This window comes from Drosophila subobscura, chromosome A (assembly GCF_008121235.1).
Source record: "Drosophila subobscura isolate 14011-0131.10 chromosome A, UCBerk_Dsub_1.0, whole genome shotgun sequence".
Lineage (NCBI taxonomy): Eukaryota > Metazoa > Arthropoda > Insecta > Diptera > Drosophilidae > Drosophila > Drosophila subobscura.
The window spans coordinates 427961-448536 of NC_048530.1; the positions used below are offsets into that span (position 1 = coordinate 427961).

At 41.8% G+C, this 20576-nt stretch overlaps 1 protein-coding gene across 2 annotated transcripts; it reads left to right on the forward strand.

The window, feature by feature from the left end:
• The first annotated feature begins 1725 nt into the window (after positions 1-1725).
• LOC117889574 (probable isocitrate dehydrogenase [NAD] subunit alpha, mitochondrial) lies at positions 1726-15585 on the forward strand. Of its 2 annotated transcripts, XM_034793976.1 has the most exons (6): positions 1767-1856; positions 2113-2199; positions 3288-3455; positions 14533-14927; positions 15000-15135; positions 15198-15585. In XM_034793976.1, the coding sequence occupies exons 1-6, from the start codon at positions 1830-1832 to the stop codon at positions 15534-15536; spliced, it is 1152 nt and encodes a 383-aa protein (XP_034649867.1). In that variant the 5' UTR covers positions 1767-1829; the 3' UTR covers positions 15537-15585. The 2 variants fall into 2 exon arrangements, with proteins under 2 accessions (XP_034649868.1, XP_034649867.1); XM_034793977.1 differs by lacking the exon at positions 2113-2199 and having other exon boundaries at positions 1726-1856.
• Positions 15586-20576: the final 4991 nt, after the last annotated feature.

The following is a 20576-nucleotide window of genomic DNA, read 5'->3' on the forward strand; positions in this document are numbered from 1 at the left end:
GTACTATCGATATGAACGATTCGATGTTTCAACTACATCAGCTTGGAGCACAGTACTCAGACACGCAAACTATTCTTGAGACAGAATCAGGGATGATATTTCCATGCAAACGATAAGAAATCAACCCTCTTTTTAGCTCAGCCTGGTACTCAGATGGAAAAATAGGACCGCTAGAAAAATCAGGGATGATATTCGTATGGAACCGATAAGAAATGTTGTCGCGCACAAGCTACTTTCTAGCGGCTGATTGCCGATTAAATCTAGAAAAATGCTAGCAAAATGTGCAATATATTTTGCTAGCAGCAGAGTGTGACCAGTGGTGAAAACCGCATTCCGTACGGTTACACTTCTCAGGCAGCTGTGTTATTTTTTTTACATTTTTGAAAATGTGTGAAAATTTAATAAAAGGTTAATAAAACAATGAATGCAAAATGGATCCATGCAGGAGATTATTTTAGTGAGACTGGCAGCTCTTGCATGATCGGAGGAGGAGGAAAATCAGCGAAATAAGCGAAGATAACTTTGATTAAGCCCATATCTGCAGGAAAGAATCCAGGACGGTCGTTGTCTATACATTTTAAATCATATAAATATGTGTTCATTTATGGAAACCCCTGAAACGATACCCTTTGCATATTCCGCAGTTTGAAAATATGACAGAGAATTTGCATATGGCTGGGAATAACATCTGCAGACTTCTTTGATTGGTGGAGCAGCAAGGCCGTGCCAAGGAATACGTGCGCCCGTGGCAAAGTTGTAAAACGGCACCTCCAAGCACCCTTTCTATTCAAAATTGGATAGTTTTGAGTCCAAATCGGCGCCTTCGTCCTTCCACGGCACGACCCTGTGGAGCAGTATTTGGTCCCAAAAGGAAAATAACTTCAAACATTTTGCTAACAGCCCAGCCGGGTCTGTGTCTTGGCAACATGAAGATACTGGCGTTCAAATAAGTTAAACAAATTAAAAATGCAAATAAATTCAATATAATCTCATTAATCTATAAAAATTGTTTCCTTTCTTTGCCGTTTGATGGCCTTAAGCTCGTTTAGAAGCATGGTGGTCATTTATTTTTCAACTTCAGCGGCATTGTTGCCTCCATTTAATTGAGACTCTGTTTGCTAGGTACCCTCGCGGAATATAGAACAGATCTATATTTTTCGAGCTTCTAGCCAACATACCAACGAATACCACAAAATACTATTGGCTGACTTTCTAGATGTTATCGGCCATTTATTTTCCGATCTGAGTACTGCCTGGCGTACAACCGCTAGAAAGTAGTTTGTGCGTGACAACATTTCTTATCGGTTCCATACGAATATCATCCCTGATTTTTCTAGCGGCCCCTATTTTCGATCTGAGTACTAGGCTTGAGCAAAACAAAACGGCCTTATGAGCAGTGTAAACGTACGGAATACTGTTTTTACCTGTGGTCACAGTCTTCCTCTAGCAAAATATATTGCACAGATTGTTGGATAACTTGTTTCCGGATCTGAATACGTGTCTAAAAAATAGATATATTGTTTATTTCGGTAATTTAAATACTTAATCAGCTGGGTTTCTGGTATATTTTCGGCGGAGGGTTGATTTCTTATCGTTTGCATGAAAATATCATCCCAGAATCGGTCTCAAGAAAAATTATGGCAGCTGAGTACTGGGCTTAAGTTGACTAGTTGTGAGCAAACAACAGCACGAGACATTTAATATCGATATATTGCATAGTGTTCATTCTATCGGCAGATTCGCCAGTTTTCCGCAAGGTCGCAACTACGGCGGGCGTAAACTGACAGATACATTTTCAATACACGAGAAGCAAGTGCAACAACAACGAAATGGCTGCTAGATTTATACAGAAAATTGTAAGAATGAGTGTACATTTTATTAAACACTGTTCTGAACAAATAATTTCGCTAAACGAAACATCGCCTACAAGTTTTCTCTAACACCACCTCCTTTTCCTAACGCACCTTGGGGCATTAAGGACCGACAATTTATTACGTTTTAGTTTTATATCTACAAATAATGAAAACAAAACTATTTTCTTTTACGATCGGATGACGTTTCAAAAACATCCACTCAATACAACCCACAACACATTACGCAAAACATTACCAGCTCAATCAATTGAGTCTCACTGCTGCGCGTGATCCGGCAGCAGTGTCCGCGTCAACGGTCGTTTCTGAAACTACCCTTGAAACCAAGGTTTGTTTGTACAAAAGTGAACCCTATATTGAATCAGTCCCATCTTCGCTGAAAATTCGTAAAGTTTTGTATATCGTTTGGTTTATCTGGAAGAAATTAAAAAGAGCAAGAGCCCTCTTTACATAACAAGCTGCAAAGCAAACTTTCCTATATTTTTTTCCTGTCTTCAACTGGTAGCTCAATTGCGTAGATTTGTCTGCAATTGATAATGTATTGCAAGTGATATTGGAACTATTAGCGTAATTAAATTAATGCCCAGAGCCTTAACTTAACCATTTGTGCTCAACACTGCTCTGATACTGTCTAACCTCAATATTACGATATCTGTAGCAGCGGGGTCAGTACCGTACTCAAGGGGAAAGAGACTGAGAGATTTCTTATGTAATTTATCTTAGCATATGTGGTGAGCTCTATTTTTATGTGGTTTAATTTTTCTCGTATTGTTTTTATACCCGGTTCTAGAAGAGTAAACTGGGTATATTGTACATACATACATACATATGTGTGCACAAAAGTAGATGTATGTAACGCACAGAAGGAAACGTTTCCGACCCCATAAACTATATATATTCTTGATCAGCATTAATATCCGAATCGATATAGCCATGTCTGTCTGTCTGTCCGTCTTGTTTGTCGGCTAGTTCTCGGAGACTGTACGAGCTAGAACCAACCAATTTTTCCTCCAGACAGCTGTATGCTGAGCATATCTATCAGATCACCAAAATGAGACTAGATTGGATCATTGTTATAGCCAAAATACAGAAATTAGTTTCCAGTGGCTAACCCCACCCCACACCCCACCAATCTTTCTCTCCACTTTATGCTTCTAGCAGTGTGCGGCTCTAGGGGAGGCGTGTTGGCGTGATAAGAGATGTAGATGTAGATGACATACATATGTAGAAAAACATTTAAAATGTAAAATTTGAAATAAAAAAAAAACGCGTAAGAAGCGTCTTTCACGTCCCTCCTTGTTTAGAACCGTTCTTAGCTACCACTCTAAACAGTAACATCAAATTGCTTTTTCATTGTCTCGGATTTGCGAGAGCGTATTTAAATGCACATAAGAATTAAAATCGTTTTGTTTGCAGGTCAACACAACTCCGTATTCCAGTCGTGCCTACTCTTCTGGATCTAAAAAGGTCACACTGATACCTGGGGATGGCATTGGTCCTGAGATCTCCGCTGCCGTTCAAAAAATATTTGCCGCGGCCAATGTGCCCATTGAATGGGAAGCCGTCGACGTAACCCCCGTTCGTGTAAGTAGGGAATACTCTCATAAGACAATAAAACAATATCACCTATTTTGTTCCCGGTACTCGAAGAGTTAGTTCTGAGGTATATTATATTTGTGGTCGAAGTATGAAACACAGAGAAACGTTTCAGATGACGAATTATGTGTTTATTACCGGTACTCGAAGAATAAACAGGGTATATTGTATTTGTGCTCGAAAGTAGATGTACATATGTACATATCGTATGTATGGAAGGAAACGTTTCCGACCCCATGTACATATTCATGTCGATATACATAGCCGTGTCTGTCGGTCCGTCCGTTCTCAGAGACTATAAGAACTAGAGCCACAGAATTTTTGCCTCCAAACTGCTGTGATATCACACTGATACAAGGGGGTAGACTGGGGGTGGGTGGCGTAGCTTAAAGGACGTAGAAAAAATTTTAAATGTAACATTCGAAAAAAAAAACCATTGAGGCACAGATATACTGACTGCGTACCAAGTATAAAAGTTGTGACGCGTACGAAGCGTCTCAAACACGTTCCTACTCTTTTTTTTATAATTTATCTGTTTTATTTTATCTCCTTCAAGATAGTTGATTCTTGAGTCCTTCCGAAGTCTTTCCTCTATCTAAAAAATACAAAAAAGTGGTAAAATCTTGGATTATCTTCAGATATATTTTTAACTTTTATTAGCCCAGGTCAAGTTTTTTTTGCAAGAAGAGAATGCTTTACAGAATCGAATGCCTTGCTGCAATCAGTGTAAGCGAGAAGGGACGTGTGAGACGCTTCTTACGCGACACAACTTTTATACCCGGTACTCACTAATACATCTGTACTTTGAATTTTTTCAAATTTTAATTTTTTTCTACATCTACATAACTTCTTACGCCCACACACTCTTTTAGCTCTCCCCCCTCGCTTAGAGCCGCACACTATACGAAGCAGAGTGAGACAGAATGTGCAAAAAAAAAAAAAACGAATGAACGGGGTGGGTTTAGCAACTGCCAATTAATTTCTTCATTATGGCCATAACAATGATCCAATCTGATCCCAATTCGGTGATCTGATAGATATGGTTCTTCTCTACAGAGTTGCGGTGGGAGATTTTCGTCCTTTGTGGGGGCGGAAGAAGGCGGGGGCGAAATTTTGAAATACACTTGTAACGTTTCCTGTTAATATATACCTGCCAATCATTGATTTAGCAGAGAAACATAAGTATATGTACATAGCCATTTTGTAGTTAAAATGTTGCACTTTTAACGAACTTCATTCCATCATAAATACATTGTAGGTACGTACATACATACATATGTGGTAGACGGTTTCGGTTTTTGTCCCTTCCAGCCTCTAATGAGCCCAGATATGTCAGATAGTAAGAGTGGCATCCAGTATTTTAAAAATACGTAGGCCAAAGACAATATAATAGCAAGATAAGTAACAATATTTTGCGCTCGAATTGTTCTGCCTGCGTCCAGGCTCTAAAGATTTTTTTTTAACAATCTCGTACACGTTCAGGTGATGTCGAAAAATGTGTGCAAATGTATTCTATATTTGCTTGCATGCATAGGTTTTTTTACATCGCATCTGAAATACACCCCCAATACTAAATATCATCTTACTTAGTATGTCCTTTTCATTTATTATACCCGGTACTCGAAAGGAAACGTTTCCGACCCCATAAAGTATATATATTCTTGATCAGCATCAATAGCCGAGTCGATTGAGCCATGTCTGTCTGTCCGTCTGTCCGTCCGTCCGTCTTGTTTGTCGGCTAGTTCTCAGAGACTATAGGAGCTAGAGCCACCAAATTTTGGCACCAGACTGCTGAATGCTCACACTGAAACCAGTGTATTTCAAAAATGAGCCCCGCCCCCGCAAAAGGGCGAAAACCTCCCAAATCTACAATTTTGAAGATAACAGAAAACTAAAAACGCCATTCCGTAGGGAATGACCATATCTATCAGATCACCAAATTAAGATCCGATTGGATCATTATTATAGCCACAATGGAGAAATTTTCAGTGGCCAAACCCAACCCGTCCCGCAGCTTATAGCAGCACACTCTGCTTCGCGCACTTTATGGCCTCTGCCCCTGACACATCTCTGCCGCTGCCGCTGCCTCTGCCCTGCCTCTGCCCTGAAAAAGTGTGTCTCTAGGGGAGGGTGGCGAGCTAAAGGAGCGTGATGGCGTGAGTAGTGTTGTTGATGTAGATGACAGATGAAGAAAAAATGTAAAATTTGACAAATAACCGCTAAGTTGCAGATGTAGTACTGAGTGCCGGGTATAAAAGTAGTGACGCGTAAGAAGCGTCTCACACGTCCATTCTCGTTTTTTTTTTGTATTATTCTGGACGTTGATATGCAATGACTGCACCATCAAGTGGCCCATGCGACACCAAGATGAAGCCTGTTACGCGCGGAACCCAGCAGAACGCAGCCCTCCTCCCGCCCAACCGACCGAGCGGCGCTGCCACAAGACGCGCGGCCCGATTAACCGAACCGGTCGCGAGCATGCAGGAAAGATAGATGTTAGGTTAATATTCGAGAAAAATTAGAGCTTAACACAACTAAAAGAGCTAAGTAAGCAAAGTTACCAAAATCAGAAGCAAAACAAAACTAAAATGAAACTAACTACGGGGGAGGTAGTTAAGGTCTCAAAAAGAGATTTGAGAAGAGGAAGGGAGTTAGTTGAGGATATAATGTGATAGAGGGAATTAAAATCCGAGCATAAAACCCTAAAGGGTTCGTGTGAGGCATAATTCTATCTACATAGAGGAAGGAATAAAGTTTCTAGTGGGTCTATTGAGAATCGTAAAGATTATGCGGCTCAGCAAGTCAGGGCTGTCTACATCCCCCATGATCAAGGTGTGCATAAAAATTACACCAAGCATTTTGCTACAATTAACTAAGGATGGAAGGTTTATTAGAAGGAGTCTACTACGGTAGGATGGCAGTCTCACAGCTGCATCACAGTTGAGGCCACGCAGGTCAAAAAGTAAAAAGTTTTTCTGCACTGATTCAATACGGTCCTGATGTATGTTGTACTGAGGGCACCATACACATGAGCCGTATTCTAAAATCGGACGAACAAGCGAGATATAGAGAGTCTTCGTTATATAGGGGTCATCAAATTCCTTTGACCACCTCTTTATAAACCCAAGCACACCCATGGCTTTATTTACCATGGTAGAAATGTGTTCAGAAAACTTTAAGTTGGGGTCTAGTTTAACACCAAGATCATCAACTAATGTAATTCTCTCAAGAGAACTACCGCAGAGGGTGTAAGGAGCCAGTAAGGGGCTCCGATAAAAAGTCATTACTTTGCATTTCGAGGCATTAGGTGTAACATGTTTGAACAACACTATGATTGAAAGTTATTGAGATCTGATTGCAAGCGAGAGTGAAAAGAAATGTCCTTAAACTGGACGCAGAGCTATTATTATGCAGTCATATTGTATTATATGGATAGTGGGATCTCTTTTCCAAGAACTTGAGAGTCCGGCTGACTCGAAACAATTGGAAACAATCAAATTTTAGTTCATCTGACCATCTGTTTCAGTCACCAAGTAATATGAAGTAATGTGCTTCAAACCGTCATACACGGTGGCGGCTCAATTATGTTCGGGGGGCGAATTTATTAAAATGGAACTAATTCCTTAGTGTAAATTGATGGAATAATGTGAAATGAACACTATTTTAGGATTTTGAAACAGGATTTCCCAGGAGTCATCGGAAATTTTGGTCTAGCTGCTAAAAAATGAGAAAATGGCCCAGAGCACATGTCCTTTTAAGTCAAAAATTCGATTTCAAAACAAAAATTCTAGTCAAGGGGTGTCCATTACAGTCTTCCGATATGAATACTATTGCAAAATAATACTTCCATGTAAAATCGTAGCTTAAAAAAAAATCACACCCTCCAAATATAATTATTTAGTTGTGGGAGAGGCCAAAGGACGAATGGTACGAAATTAACCCCTGTATCGGTGCAACGATACTCCTACAATATTCCAAATCGCATTGGGAACTAACAAAAAAATAAAGCCCAGTGGAAACATTAAAAATTTTATATAAAATTTTTGGTTTAATATGTAACCGCGGTGCCATACTGTAACACTTGGCTTCTTTCACATTTTCAATTACCATATTTCGTATGGACTATCATATGTCTTCAAATTTTCAAAACACATACTTAAATAAGTCATCAACAAAACAAGACCAAGATCTTGAGGCTGCGGAAAATAGATGAGAAGATACTGACCGTTGCAGTGAGAAGCTTGAACTCGTGTTACAGTTTTGCTTGTCAGTGTACATCTATAGTTTTTGCGTCAGACTTGCTACCTTTCTTATGGAGAGGAATTATGAAAGATTCCTTCCAGATGGGGGGAATGCGAGAAAAATGGATGGATAGAGTGAATATTTTAAGCAAGGGTCCGCACAGAGACTCGGCACAGTACCTGAGTACACAGCCGGGAACTCCGTCAGGGCCCGGTGAAAATACCGGCTTAACTAATTGGAGTTCATGAAGTAAGGAGCTTTCATTAAACAAAGGGCAGAAAATTCCATTCGACCTTGGTAAACTATATGGATACACATGACCTGGGTAGCTTTCCTGGGAATAAGTTGTTTGAAAAAATTATTGAAAAGATCGGCGATCGGCCTGATCATTGTTTGCCGACCTATTCAGAAATGATCGCTAGGGTGGATGTGCGGACGTTCTACGCTTACTGTTTATAAAGTTGTACAACTTTTTCGGGGCCTGTGAAAAACGTATCCTGCCTCGAAGTAGGTAGTTCCTATAGCATTGAGCATTAAGAAAAGTGAAATTTTACCGAGCTATTAAGTAACTAGAATGAGAAGAGGGAGAACCAACTTCTTGAGATTTTTTAAAAAGTCTTGATTTTAGGTTCTTTAGACTGGATAACTCTTTGGTGAATCAAGGAGGCTTTCCAGATCTAGTCGGACAAGAGAGTGCGACACACGAGGCAAAAATTGTGTCAAGTACATTGTAAAAAATGTTTGTGCCTTCAATAACGCCAGTGCATAAGTACAGAGGGGACCAATCAAAATGCCTAATTAAATTATTGATCTTCGTAAACTCGGCGTTACGAAAGCAGCGGACGCGTTCAGATAGCCTACCCGCACGATCCGATACAGTAGGTCTAATATCTACCGACACTTCGAAAGTAGGATGATAGCAGCGTTCAGGTATAGTGGGCGGAAGTGCTCGTGACAAAGCACAGATCAAGTAATCGACCCAAGGAGTTTTTTAGATGGTTGACTTGTGACAGGAACAGGTCTAGAAAGCCATCAATAAAGTCAGGTCGTGACAGGGGCACAAGGTTACTAAACTCGTTAACCGAAGACCAAACAGTACCTGGCAGGTTGAAATCACCAATAACTATTATATGGTCTTTATCAGATAGCGAGAAAGAAACAGTTTTTAAGGTGCTGCCGATTAAGGTTGTACCGATCTGCCAACACTTCGCAACTAAGAATGTCCGGCTTTAGCCAGGTTTCGGTAAACAAAATAACGTGGGATGAAAAAAGTGAAACTATCCATATAAAGTGTGCTGAGATTACCACATAAGTACGCCGAGAGAATTTTGATAGGCAAGAACAAGGAATGAAATCCGTTTTTGACTGCGAGGAATTGCACTGTGAAGAGGTGGATGGAGTAGAGGAGGAAGGAGCAGAGGGGGAAAGAGCACTGGCCTCACTACTAGGAAGTGCTATGGGGGGCCTGATTTTCTTCTTAGTCTTAAACTCTTTCACAACCAGGTGCTCTGGCCAAAATTTGGAAGAGCAAATGGTCTCGAAATGAGTCGGCGATACGCTAATCTTGAAAGATGCTATCTCCCTGGCATAAGAGAAATTAAACTTCTCCACCTTTAAGCCATCGGCTTTTATTTTGTATAAAAGCAGTTACATCATTAGAAGTGAGGTCAGGGACAAGCCGAGAGACAAAAACTTGCCGCTTTGGTGAGACTCCCACCAGTAGTTTTGGCACCACAGATCTGGTACCTGTGACGGCAATATCCGGTGGTCCGGGACGTTTATTGGCTGGTGGGATCGAAATAGATGGGATACGATGTGGCTTTAGAGCGGACTCAATAGAAACGGACGCTACAGTACTAACGGGCTGCATGTTCTGCATGCATCATTCATTTACTTTTTATACCCGGTACTCGAAGAGTAAATAGGGTATATTGTATTTGTGCACAAAGTGGATAAAGTATATATATTCTTGATCAGCATCAATAGCCGAGTCGATTGAGCCATGTCTGTCTGTCCGTCCGTCTGTCCGTCCTGATGAGCGCCTAGTACTCAGAGACCATAAAAGCTATAGCCACCAAATGTTGCTTCCAGACTTCTGTATGCTCACACTGTTACAAGTGTATTAAAAAAATGAGCCCCGCCCCCGCAAAAGGGCGAAAACCTCCCAAATCTACAATTTTGAAGATAAAAGGAAACTAACGAGAGGGGACGTGTGAGACGCTTCTTACGCGTCACAACTTTTATACCCGGTACTCAGTACTACATCTGTACGTTAGCGGTTTTTTTGTCAAATTTTAAATTTTTTCTTCATCTGTCATCTACATCTACTCACGCCAACACGCTCCTGTCCGTGCGTCCGTCCGTCGTGATGATCGCTTGGATTTCAGAGACCAAATTATAAATATAGACCAAATTTTGCAGTCAGATGGCTGGCATATCAACTGTTACATATTTATCTGCTGTATTCACAATTTTAAATTTTCCCTACGGTTCGGTAGGGAATGACCATATCTAGCAGATTACCAAACTGTGATTAGATTGGATCATTATAATAGCCAAACTGAAGAAATTAATTTGCAGTGGCTAGCCCCACCTCTTTCAGCAGCTTTTTTTAGTTTTTGCACATTCTCTCATTCCGCACTCTGCTTCGGGACGGGGTGGGTTTAGCCACGGCTATGGCAAAGGCGGAGAAACGGCAGGAGCAGACCGACACACTGCGCGAAGCAAATATAAGCTGCGGAACGGGGTGGGTTTGGCCACTGAAAATTAATTTCTTCATTGTGGCTACAATAATGATCCAATCGGATCCCAATTTGGTGATCTGATAGATATGGTCATTCCCTACGGAATGTTTTTAGTTTTCTGTTATCTTCAAAATTGTAGGTTTGGGAGGTTTTCGCCCTTTTGCGGGGGCGGAAGGGGGCGGGGCTCATTTTTGAAATACACTGGTTTCAGTGTGAGCATACAGCAGTCTGGTGCCAAAATTTGGTGGCTCTAGCTCTTATAGTTTCTGAGAACTAGCCGACAAACAAGACGGACGGACGGACAGACGGACAGACAGACATGGCTCAATCGACTCGGCTATTGATGCTGATCAAGAATATATATACTTTATGGGGTCGGAAACGTTTCCTTCTGTGAGTTACATACATTCACTTTGTGCACAAATACAATATACCCCATTTACTCTTCGAGTACCGGGTATAAAAATTTAAAAAAAGTGCTGGTAGTTTAATTGAGAATGCATTTGGGATTTGCCAATATTGCATATAGTTTGCCAAATGTCCATTATTGCCAAAAGAGCGCAAATAATAGATTATTTTATTAATTTCAGTAAAATGATTTAACTTTCAATAAAGTGGAGCAGTATTTTTTTGACTCCAACGTTTTTGCAGTTTTGTTTTATATGAAGTTTGGCAGAAATTTATATTTTTCTCGGTGCTGGATACCCGGCTTTAAGAGAAAATTAAAGAAAGAAAAATATTTGAACATTTTAAAATGTAATAAAGGTTTTTATGTTTGTAAGGTGACCTCTTTCGCACACCTTATCAAATATGTTACGGACATATGTATGTATGTATGTATACTGCTTATATTCTTTAATGCAACGAGTAGGAACGTTTGTAAGACGCTTCGTACGCATCAAAACTTTTTACCCGTTAGTCAGTCAGTATAAGGTTTGTCAAGGAAGTAGCTGACATTTGACCAGTCCGTCAAAATTTGTTGAACTCAATGCTTTGATACGGGGAGAGCCAGTAGCTTTCGCTCACTTTGCTAGCAAATTGCACGCTCTTCATTACAGATATGTATATGTGGCGGCTTTGAGATATTCTATTGAAAATTAACTCATTTTAAATATAAAACACCACATTACAACAATGAACTCACTTTAAATGTGGATTTACGCTACAACAAATGAAAATCAGTCAATTTGGATCTCCGATGCAGTCTTAAGATGCTGTTGGAAGCTGTCGAGCTTTTTCGGCAACTCTGACTCCAATTATTCTCTGTTTTAATTTTTGATATATTTGTTTATTTTTTTACGAATTTATAAAATTTAAAGGGGGCGTGGCCGTGAACTATGATTCGGTGTGTTAAACTTTACAATAGTTGAGAGCTCGATTAAGTAACGGGTTCGCGTTGGACATAGAAAATAACTGGACTGCTCGGAGATGCGCGGCGATCGACAATATTTTAGACTGCTAAAGAAACGGGCAAAGCACTGCAATATAAGCAGTACGAAGGGTGCATACATATGCGTGCGCTTCTATGCCCTGTGAGAAGGAGCGATGAGCGAGACAATAGCATAATTTGCAGTGACTAAATCCACCCCGTCAGTAAATAGGATATATATAGATATATATAAAGTATATATATTGATCAAGTATATATATTCTTGATCAGCATCAATAGCCGAGTCGATATAACCATGTCTGTCTGTCCGTCCGTCCGTATTGTTGAGCGCCTGGATATCAGAGACCATAAAAGCTAGAGCCACAAAATGCGGCAAGCCGACTTTTGTATGCTCACACTTAATATAAAAGAGTATAAAGAGAATGTAAATATAAACAAGACGAGCTGGTCTTAATAATTATAGGGAAGGACTATATCTATCAGATCGCCGAATTGGGATCAGATTAGATCATTATTATAGCCAGAATGAAGAAATTAATTTGCAGTGACTAAATCCACCCCGTCAGTAAATAGGATATATATAGATATATATAAAGTATATATATTGATCAAGTATATATATTCTTGATCAGCATCAATAGCCGAGTCGATATAACCATGTCTGTCTGTCCGTCCGTCCGTATTGTTGAGCGCCTGGATATCAGAGACCATAAAAGCTAGAGCCACAAAATGCGGCAAACCGACTTCTGTATGCTCACACTTTTACAAGTGTATTTCAAAAATGAGCCCCGACCCCTTCCGACTCCGCAAATCGCGAAAAATCTGCGGTAGTCACAATTTTGAAGATACGAGAAAACTGAAAACGCCGTTCCGTAGGGAAGGACCATGTCTTTCAGATCAGATTGGATCATTATTATAGCCAGAATGAAGAAATTAATTTGCAGTGGCTGTGCCCACCCCGTCCCGCAGTTTTTATACCCGGTACTCGAAGAGTAAATAGGGTATATTGTATTTGTACACAAAGTGAATGTATGTAACGCACAGAAGGAAACGTTTCCGACCCCATAAAGTATATATATTCTTGATCAGCATCAATAGCCGAGTCGATTAAGCCATGTCTGTCTGTCCGTCTGTCCGTCTGTCCGTCCGTCCGTCTGTCCGTCTGTCCGTCTTGTTTGTCGGCTAGTTCTCAGAGACTATAAGAGCTAGAGCCACCAAATTTTGGCACCAGACTGCTGTATGCTCACACTGAAACCAGTGTATTTCAAAAATGAGCCCCGCCCCCTTCCGCCCCCGCAAAAGGGCGAAAACCTCCCAAATCTACAATTTTGCAGTTAGCAGAAAACTAAAAACGCTATTCCGTAGGGAATGACCATATCTATCAGATCACCAAATTGGGATCCGATTGGATCATTATTATAGCCACAATGGAGAAATTAATTTTCAGTGGCCAAACCCACCCCGTCTAGCAGCATTTACACTCTGCTTCGCGCTGTTTATGGCCTGGCCCCTGACACGTCACTGCCTCTGCCTCTGCCGCTGCCTCTGCCGCTGCCTCTGCCGCGACTCTGTAGTGTGTGTTTCTAGGGGAGGGTGGCGAGCTAAAGGAGCGTGTTGGCGTGAGTAGTGTTGTTGATGTAGATGACAGATGAAGAAAAAATGTAAAATTTGACTAATAACCGCTAAAGTGCAGATGTAGTACTGAGTGCCGGGTATAAAAGTTGTGACGCGTAAGAAGCGTCTCACACGTCCCTTCTTGTTTTTTTTAGTTTCTTGCACATTCTTTATTTCACACTCTGCTTCTGCACTGAGCGGCCTTTGCCTCTGCCGTGCCTCTGCCTCTGCCGTGCCTCTGCAGTGTGCGGCTCTTGGGGAAGGGGGCGAGCTAAAGGAGCGTGTTGGCGTGAAAAGTGTTGTGACAGATGTAGAAAATATTTAAAATTAAAAAAAAAAAACTTCTAAGGTACAGATGTAGTACTGAGTACTGGGTATACAAGTTATGACGCATAAGAAGCATCTCATACGTTCCTTCTCGCTTTAATTTATAACGGAACCTAATTGGATTTTCTACAAAATTTGTTTGTTTACCATTAAGTTGAATATCTTGTACGAATCTCTGCCCAAAAAACTATTGACTATTGAAACCAACGAAGAAGATTTGACAGCCGATCATAAGCATTGTAAGGTGACTTATTTCGCACACCTTACCTGATACATTAAGGTATTCAGCGTGCGTCATGTCAATAAGTACATTTTTTTTATGAAGAAATTTGATGAAAGTAGTTTCGTCTCGAAATTCGTCCGCTTGTTCTGTGCGTACTCACATGCAAGCCATTCTATTTTTAGATACCTACGCTCTGATATGTGAGCTACCGAATCCGTTGTGGGTTTCTTGGCTTTTCGTCGTTCGACAAGATCTTACTGCCAGACTGCCGTTCAAATGTACATATGAGCATTGCTCATCTTTTGTCTATTGTCTTTGCCTAAGCGTACCCAAGCTTTTAGGGTTGTTATTTTCGGTGTAAGTAAACGTACATATGTATGTATGTACAAAAAAATGTTTATTTAAATACATACATAAGTATGTATGTATATGTATATCAGTGCAGATATGTCATCTTTATATATATATTTATATACGAACATACATATATATACTAACTCGATTTTTTTCGTTTATTATGAGCAGGGCCCAGATGGAAAATTCGGCATTCCACAAGCAGCCATCGACTCGGTGAACACGAACAAGATCGGCTTAAAGGGCCCACTGATGACGCCCGTGGGAAAAGGGCATCGTTCGCTTAACTTGGCCCTTCGCAAGGAGTTCAACCTCTATGCCAATGTGCGTCCCTGCCGCAGTCTTGAGGGCTATAAAACACTGTACGATGATGTTGACGTAGTTACTATACGTGAAAACACCGAGGGCGAGTACTCGGGCATTGAACACGAGATCGTCGATGGCGTCGTTCAGAGCATCAAGCTGATCACCGAGGAGGCCTCTAAGCGCGTGGCCGAGTATGCCTTTCAATATGCCAAGAACAATAATCGGAAAAAGGTAACCGTCGTGCACAAGGCAAACATTATGTAAGTAGATACTCATAAATTAAGATAAATCATAACACATACACTCACTGAATTATCTAATCCTATTTTTAGGCGTATGTCCGATGGTCTGTTTCTGCGATGTGTTCGAGATATGGCCCAAAAATTTCCGGATATCCAGTTTGAGGAGCGATATTTGGACACCGTTTGCTTAAACATGGTCCAGAATCCAGGCAAATATGACGTACTTGTAAGTTACGTCCTTTTAGTGATGAGAGCTGTATTAGTGATCCTTGGATCGTTCGCTTTCAGGTCATGCCCAATCTGTATGGTGATATTCTATCCGATATGTGTGCCGGTCTGGTTGGCGGTCTCGGCCTGACGCCCTCTGGCAACATGGGTCTGAACGGCGCGCTCTTTGAGTCTGTTCATGGTACCGCTCCCGATATTGCTGGCAAGGATTTGGCCAACCCCACTGCCCTTCTTCTTTCCGCAGTCATGATGCTGCGCCACATGGAGCTTAACTCACACGCCGATAAGATTGAGCGCGCTGCTTTCGAAACCATCAAAGAGGGCAAATACTTGACCGGAGATCTCGGCGGCCGCGCAAAGTGCTCTGAGTTCACAAACGAGATCTGCATCAAACTGTAAATTGCACCCCGGAAAACCCGCGTCAAATTATAAAAACCTCAACAAATCCCTAACGAGAATAGAAAAAGTAGTTTAAAAAATTGTTAAATGGGTGAAGATGGATCCAGTCCAGTATAAAAAAAAAGCTATTAAACACTCGCTCGAAAACCAAAAATTTGTTTAAAAAAACCGTATGTACATAACATAGCCGCAAGTTTTATCAATTAAACTTTTTCGAATTCTGTTTAAATTTACTCCCCAATCACCAAACAAAACAAATGAAAAATATAGCAGAGCTCCTTAAAGTATTTTATGTTCTTATACTTATTGTGCCTTATTTAATTTGATCAGGCCATATTTGCACCATATTATTATTATACAAGTAATTACTTAAATATTTATTGAAAATGGACTTGTTAAGCCTTTCGTGTTAAATTAAACTATCCATAACAGCATTCAGTAAAGTTCACCAAAAAGGAAAAAAAATGGAGAACCTTTTCCTAAATTTGAATGGAAAATGTAACAGCAAATCAAGTTTAAAGTTGAGTGCCCACGGTTACAATAATTTGTTCAATAAAAACTCGCAATACAAGTAGTGAAACGTATAAAACCTTCAGAAAAACATACAAAAGCTATTGAATTAAGCAATTTTTATTGAAAAGAATGCGGAATGTAATGAAAAAGCATTAAGCTATTGTTAAAAATCAATAAAACAAACCAAACTAAAACCTATTACCTGGCGTCAATATTCAAACTATGGACTTCTTAGAAATCTTACTCTTTAATAATTTCCGGTATTCATAGAGTAAATTCGGGGTAAATTTTATCTGTGCTCGAAATTGGATATATATCTATAAAATATATATTCTCTTGATCAGCATCAATAGCCGAGTCGATATAGCCATTTCTGACTGACCGTCCATCTGGTTTGTCGGCTAGTTTTCAGAGACTATTAGAGATAGAGCAACCAGAGCTTGCATCCGGACTGCTGTGTCACACTGATACAAGTGTATTTCAAAATTACGCCGCGCCGCCTTCCGCCCCGTAAATCGCGAAAAATCTGCGGTATTCACAACTTTGAAGATACGAGAAAACTAAAAACGCCATTCCGTAGGGAAGGACCATATCTATCAGATCAGATTAAGGTCAGATTGGATGATTATAATAGCCAGAATGAAGAAATTAATTTGCAGTGCACTATGGGTGCCCGAATTTTTGGCATTTATGTAATTTTTTTTGGGTAAAATATTTGAATGCGACTTAACTTTTCTGATTCCTAAATATCCAGATAGGACAAAACTGGTTGTAGAAGATTTTTACCTAGTATCATATGTTTTTTGCGCGCTTTCAAAGTCGGCTGATTTTGAGATGCTTTGACTTGTGAAAAAGTGCGGAAAAAATTGATCAACATGCAGATGTAATTGTAGCTTGATTACAAAGTTTATATACAAGTAAAAATATGGAAATAACAGGTCAAGGTATTTAAATTAATTGTTAATACATGTTTTTGTATGGTTGTGTGTAGTTATTTAATTGTGTCTTTTTAGCTTGGTACTAACAATTGCACGTGTTTTCCATGGAATATTACTTTTGCACAGCACACCACTGCACAGAAGTTCAAGTTTTTGCCCCTTTTCGAGAAATTTTAAATTTTGCAGATGCTTATGAGTTCACTCATGCAGCGCTGCTGGAGGTCTGGACAAACACCAATCGTGAAGCAGACGCAATAAAATGTTGTAATTTAAAGAGTATTTATCCAATTAAAAGTTAGTTAAGTAAGTACTAAGCGAAATTCAATTGTACGTTGGAGCGATTCCAATCGAATTACTTTTAACCAAACTGTACGATTATTCCATACCTACTTATACTTAGAACTAATTAATAGAAACTGTATATATACCTCACATTTTACCAAATAAAATCAGTACGAAAGGAAACTCTGACGTATTCACATCTCCGAAGCCCAATTTGTTCAAGTACCGATTGCGGCGACATTTTGTTACTGGTACATGAACCGGTGGCATACACATTTATTTATTTCAATTAAAAATTATCTGCTAATTATGGAATAGGAATAATAATAAACTAATTATAAATGTACAAGAGAAGAAGGAAAGATACAATTTACACATTTTCTAAACTAAGGTAATGATAAATGTTAAATATAATTTTTTCAAGGGATAATTCGGGGGATAATAAATGGTACAAGTAATTATAATTATTGCATAAAATCCGGAAAGGTTCATGCTGGGAGTAATTAGATCTACATATGGATAATTGGATGGGGTGTAAAGTACGGGTTGGTCTGGAGGGAACCGAAAAATCTATTCGTCCCAAAAGCGTTTGGGAGTCCACAATCCCGAGAATGAGCTTATGCATGAATACCACCACATTGCAAATTCTGCGATGGTGTAAAGAGGGTAGGTTCAGTAGTTTTAGCCTAGATAGGTATGGTGGATCTGATAATCCTATTGGGCTTTGAGGTGGCTCAGAGGGGGCCCAGCTGAGGCCACCGGACGGGTCGCAGGTTGCGGATAGCGAACGACCTACCCCAGTGGGTAGGTCAGCTGCGAATAGGCGGGCTAAAGAGCATCAACTAAGTTGGCTCTGAGGGAGAGTACCGAAATAAGCAGTCCCGGACAGCCAGCGGGTGTTCGCGACGCAGCAACACTGACGATGCGCTTGTGGTGCCGCCTCTCATTAAGTAGCTCACACAATCCCATCCCTACACAACACCTAACCACATCCTAGCCCCAACACTCACCTCACACACTCACTCGACCCGTGCCAAGAGTCAGCCTGGCTGGGGGCCCGGTATAAAAACTAGCCCAGTCGTGAACGGAGAGCTCAGGGACTTGGCAGCCCCCTGTTCTAATTATGCCTTACCCGGGTAACGCAGAGCTCTGCCGGGGTGGACCGTTCCCCTTCTCTGCAGCTCGTGGGAACTTTATGGAGAAATTATTAAATATTGAAGAAAACAAAAACAAAAACGAGAGAGGCACTCCCCAAATGCCTGCAGGGAGAAATCCCAAGCGAGAGAAGGCAGCGGCCCAAAGGCCTGGCCCGATCCGCTCAGACGCAGGAAAGACCTGCACGGTGAAGGACGCGGGTATGAATCCGGGTGGGTCCCATCCCAAACCTGGGATGGGTGGAAAGCCAACACCCAAAACTGATACCATGGTAGGGCAGCTAAGCAATATTGCGGCTGCTCAACCTTCCGGTGAAGCGGCGGGTGATGACTTACCATCAACCAGCGTCCAAACCAAAAAATACAGCTATGCCGAAAAGAGGAGTGCTGGGCACATACTCCGTCGGCAGAACGCCAGCCAGGAAGTCAGTCCAACAGCAGACTGGCTGAAGAAAGTGGAATGGGCCTCGGCGGTGTTGCCCAACTTCAGTGTGGAGCCACAGAAGGTGGCCGCACAACCGAAGAGGCAGCGCTCTCAAGAGACGCCCGGACCTGCCGCGAAACGATCCAGGGTTCTACCAAATGTATCCATCGCGCAGATTGCCAAGGAGAGGACGCTGATAGGCGTTCTCGACAAAGGCAGCGCGGAGGGGAAAATACCCAGAAGCCAATGGAAGTGGTTGGAAGCGGCACTGGCCGACCGCTGCTTCGAGCTTCTCGAGAAGGATCACGGGCCACCCCCAGTCTGCAAAGACATGGGATGGTTCCAGGGGAGCATCAAATTGGTAGCCTGCGAGGATGAGCGCTCCGTAAAGCTATAAAAAGCTGCGGTGGCGCAAATCGGTGAGGTCTACGCCGGGGCGAAGCTCGTCGCTGTGGACTAGAGCGAGGTGCTCAGTAGACCAAGGGCCCGTATATGGGTACCGGCCACTTTCAAGGAGCCAGAGCGGATCCTCACGATGTTGCAGAGATGCAACCCCATACTGCCAACCTCAGACTGGAAGGTGGTTAAAGTGGAGGCATCAAAGGGCCCCACAAATCAGGCGGTTGTTATCCTGAACAAGGAATCGCTAGCCCCGATCGAGGCAGCCAGGGGAGAGCTTAACTTCGGGTTCAGCTCGGTGACCATGAAGGTCTATAAGTCGGATGCAGCGGCCGAGGCGCGTTCTGTCAACAACCCAGTTGAGCAGGACGTTGTCTCGGAGATCGAGGCACCCGAAGTAGACCCGGAACCGGAGCCGGCCCTGGAGAGCTACTCCTCGGAGACGGAGCTGTTGCTCGATTTTGAGGCGATGTGTCGGGACGATATCCTCGACGACTCGGACGCCGATATAACAGTGGTGGAGAATGACTCTAATGAAGTCTCTGAGGCTTCTGCAGATAAATCTCCACCACTGTAAAGCAGCATCCGCTGCCCTGATACTCCGCTTAGTCGCGAGCGGAGGGGACATAGTCCTAATCCAAGAGCCCTGGGTGGTAGGAGGCAGGGTCTGTGGATTAGCGACGAAGGACTACAAGCTGATTGTAGCCCAAACGGAAGGTAAAATTAGAACCTGCATATTAGCAAGAAAGCACCTAAATATCTTTCTGCTCCACAATTTTAGCAATGGCGACAACACGGCGGCTAGCCTAGAGCTACAAGGGACACGCCTGAACCTGGTGTCGTCCTACATGGCTCATGAGGAAAGCGATCCTCCCAGTGGCCTCGTTCGCAAGATGGCCAGCGACAGCGAGAGGTCGGATACAAGCCTACTAATAGGCTGCGATGCCAACGCTCATCACACCCAATGGCCAGCGGCGGATACAAATGTGTGGGGTGAGTGCGCGAAGCAGAGCTTGAATGAGAAATTTTCAAAAAAGAAATATAAAATCGGCGGGATGGGGTGGGTTTAGCCAAAACCGCCAAGAGGTTAGGAACGGCACTCAGACCGCCACAAACTGTGCGCGACACAAATAAAAGCTTGGAGGGTGGGTTTGGACCACTGAAATTCTGGCGACCACAGATACAATCGGATCCCAATTTCCTGATCGATAGATATGGTCACCATACGGAATAGCGTTTTTAGTAAACCTAACTGCAAAAACCAATTTGGGAGGTTTACGTTTGCGGGGGCAAAAATGGAGGAATTCTCCCCTAGCCCCAAAATACACTG

Coding starts and splice junctions, on each gene's coding strand:
- LOC117889574 (XM_034793976.1), top strand. CDS start 1,830: ATGGCTGCTAGATTTATACAGAAAATT. Junction 2,200..3,287: donor AAACTACCCTTGAAACCAAG/GTTTGTTTGTAC, acceptor TTTTGTTTGCAG/GTCAACACAACTCCGTATTC. Junction 3,456..14,532: donor TCGACGTAACCCCCGTTCGT/GTAAGTAGGGAA, acceptor TATTATGAGCAG/GGCCCAGATGGAAAATTCGG.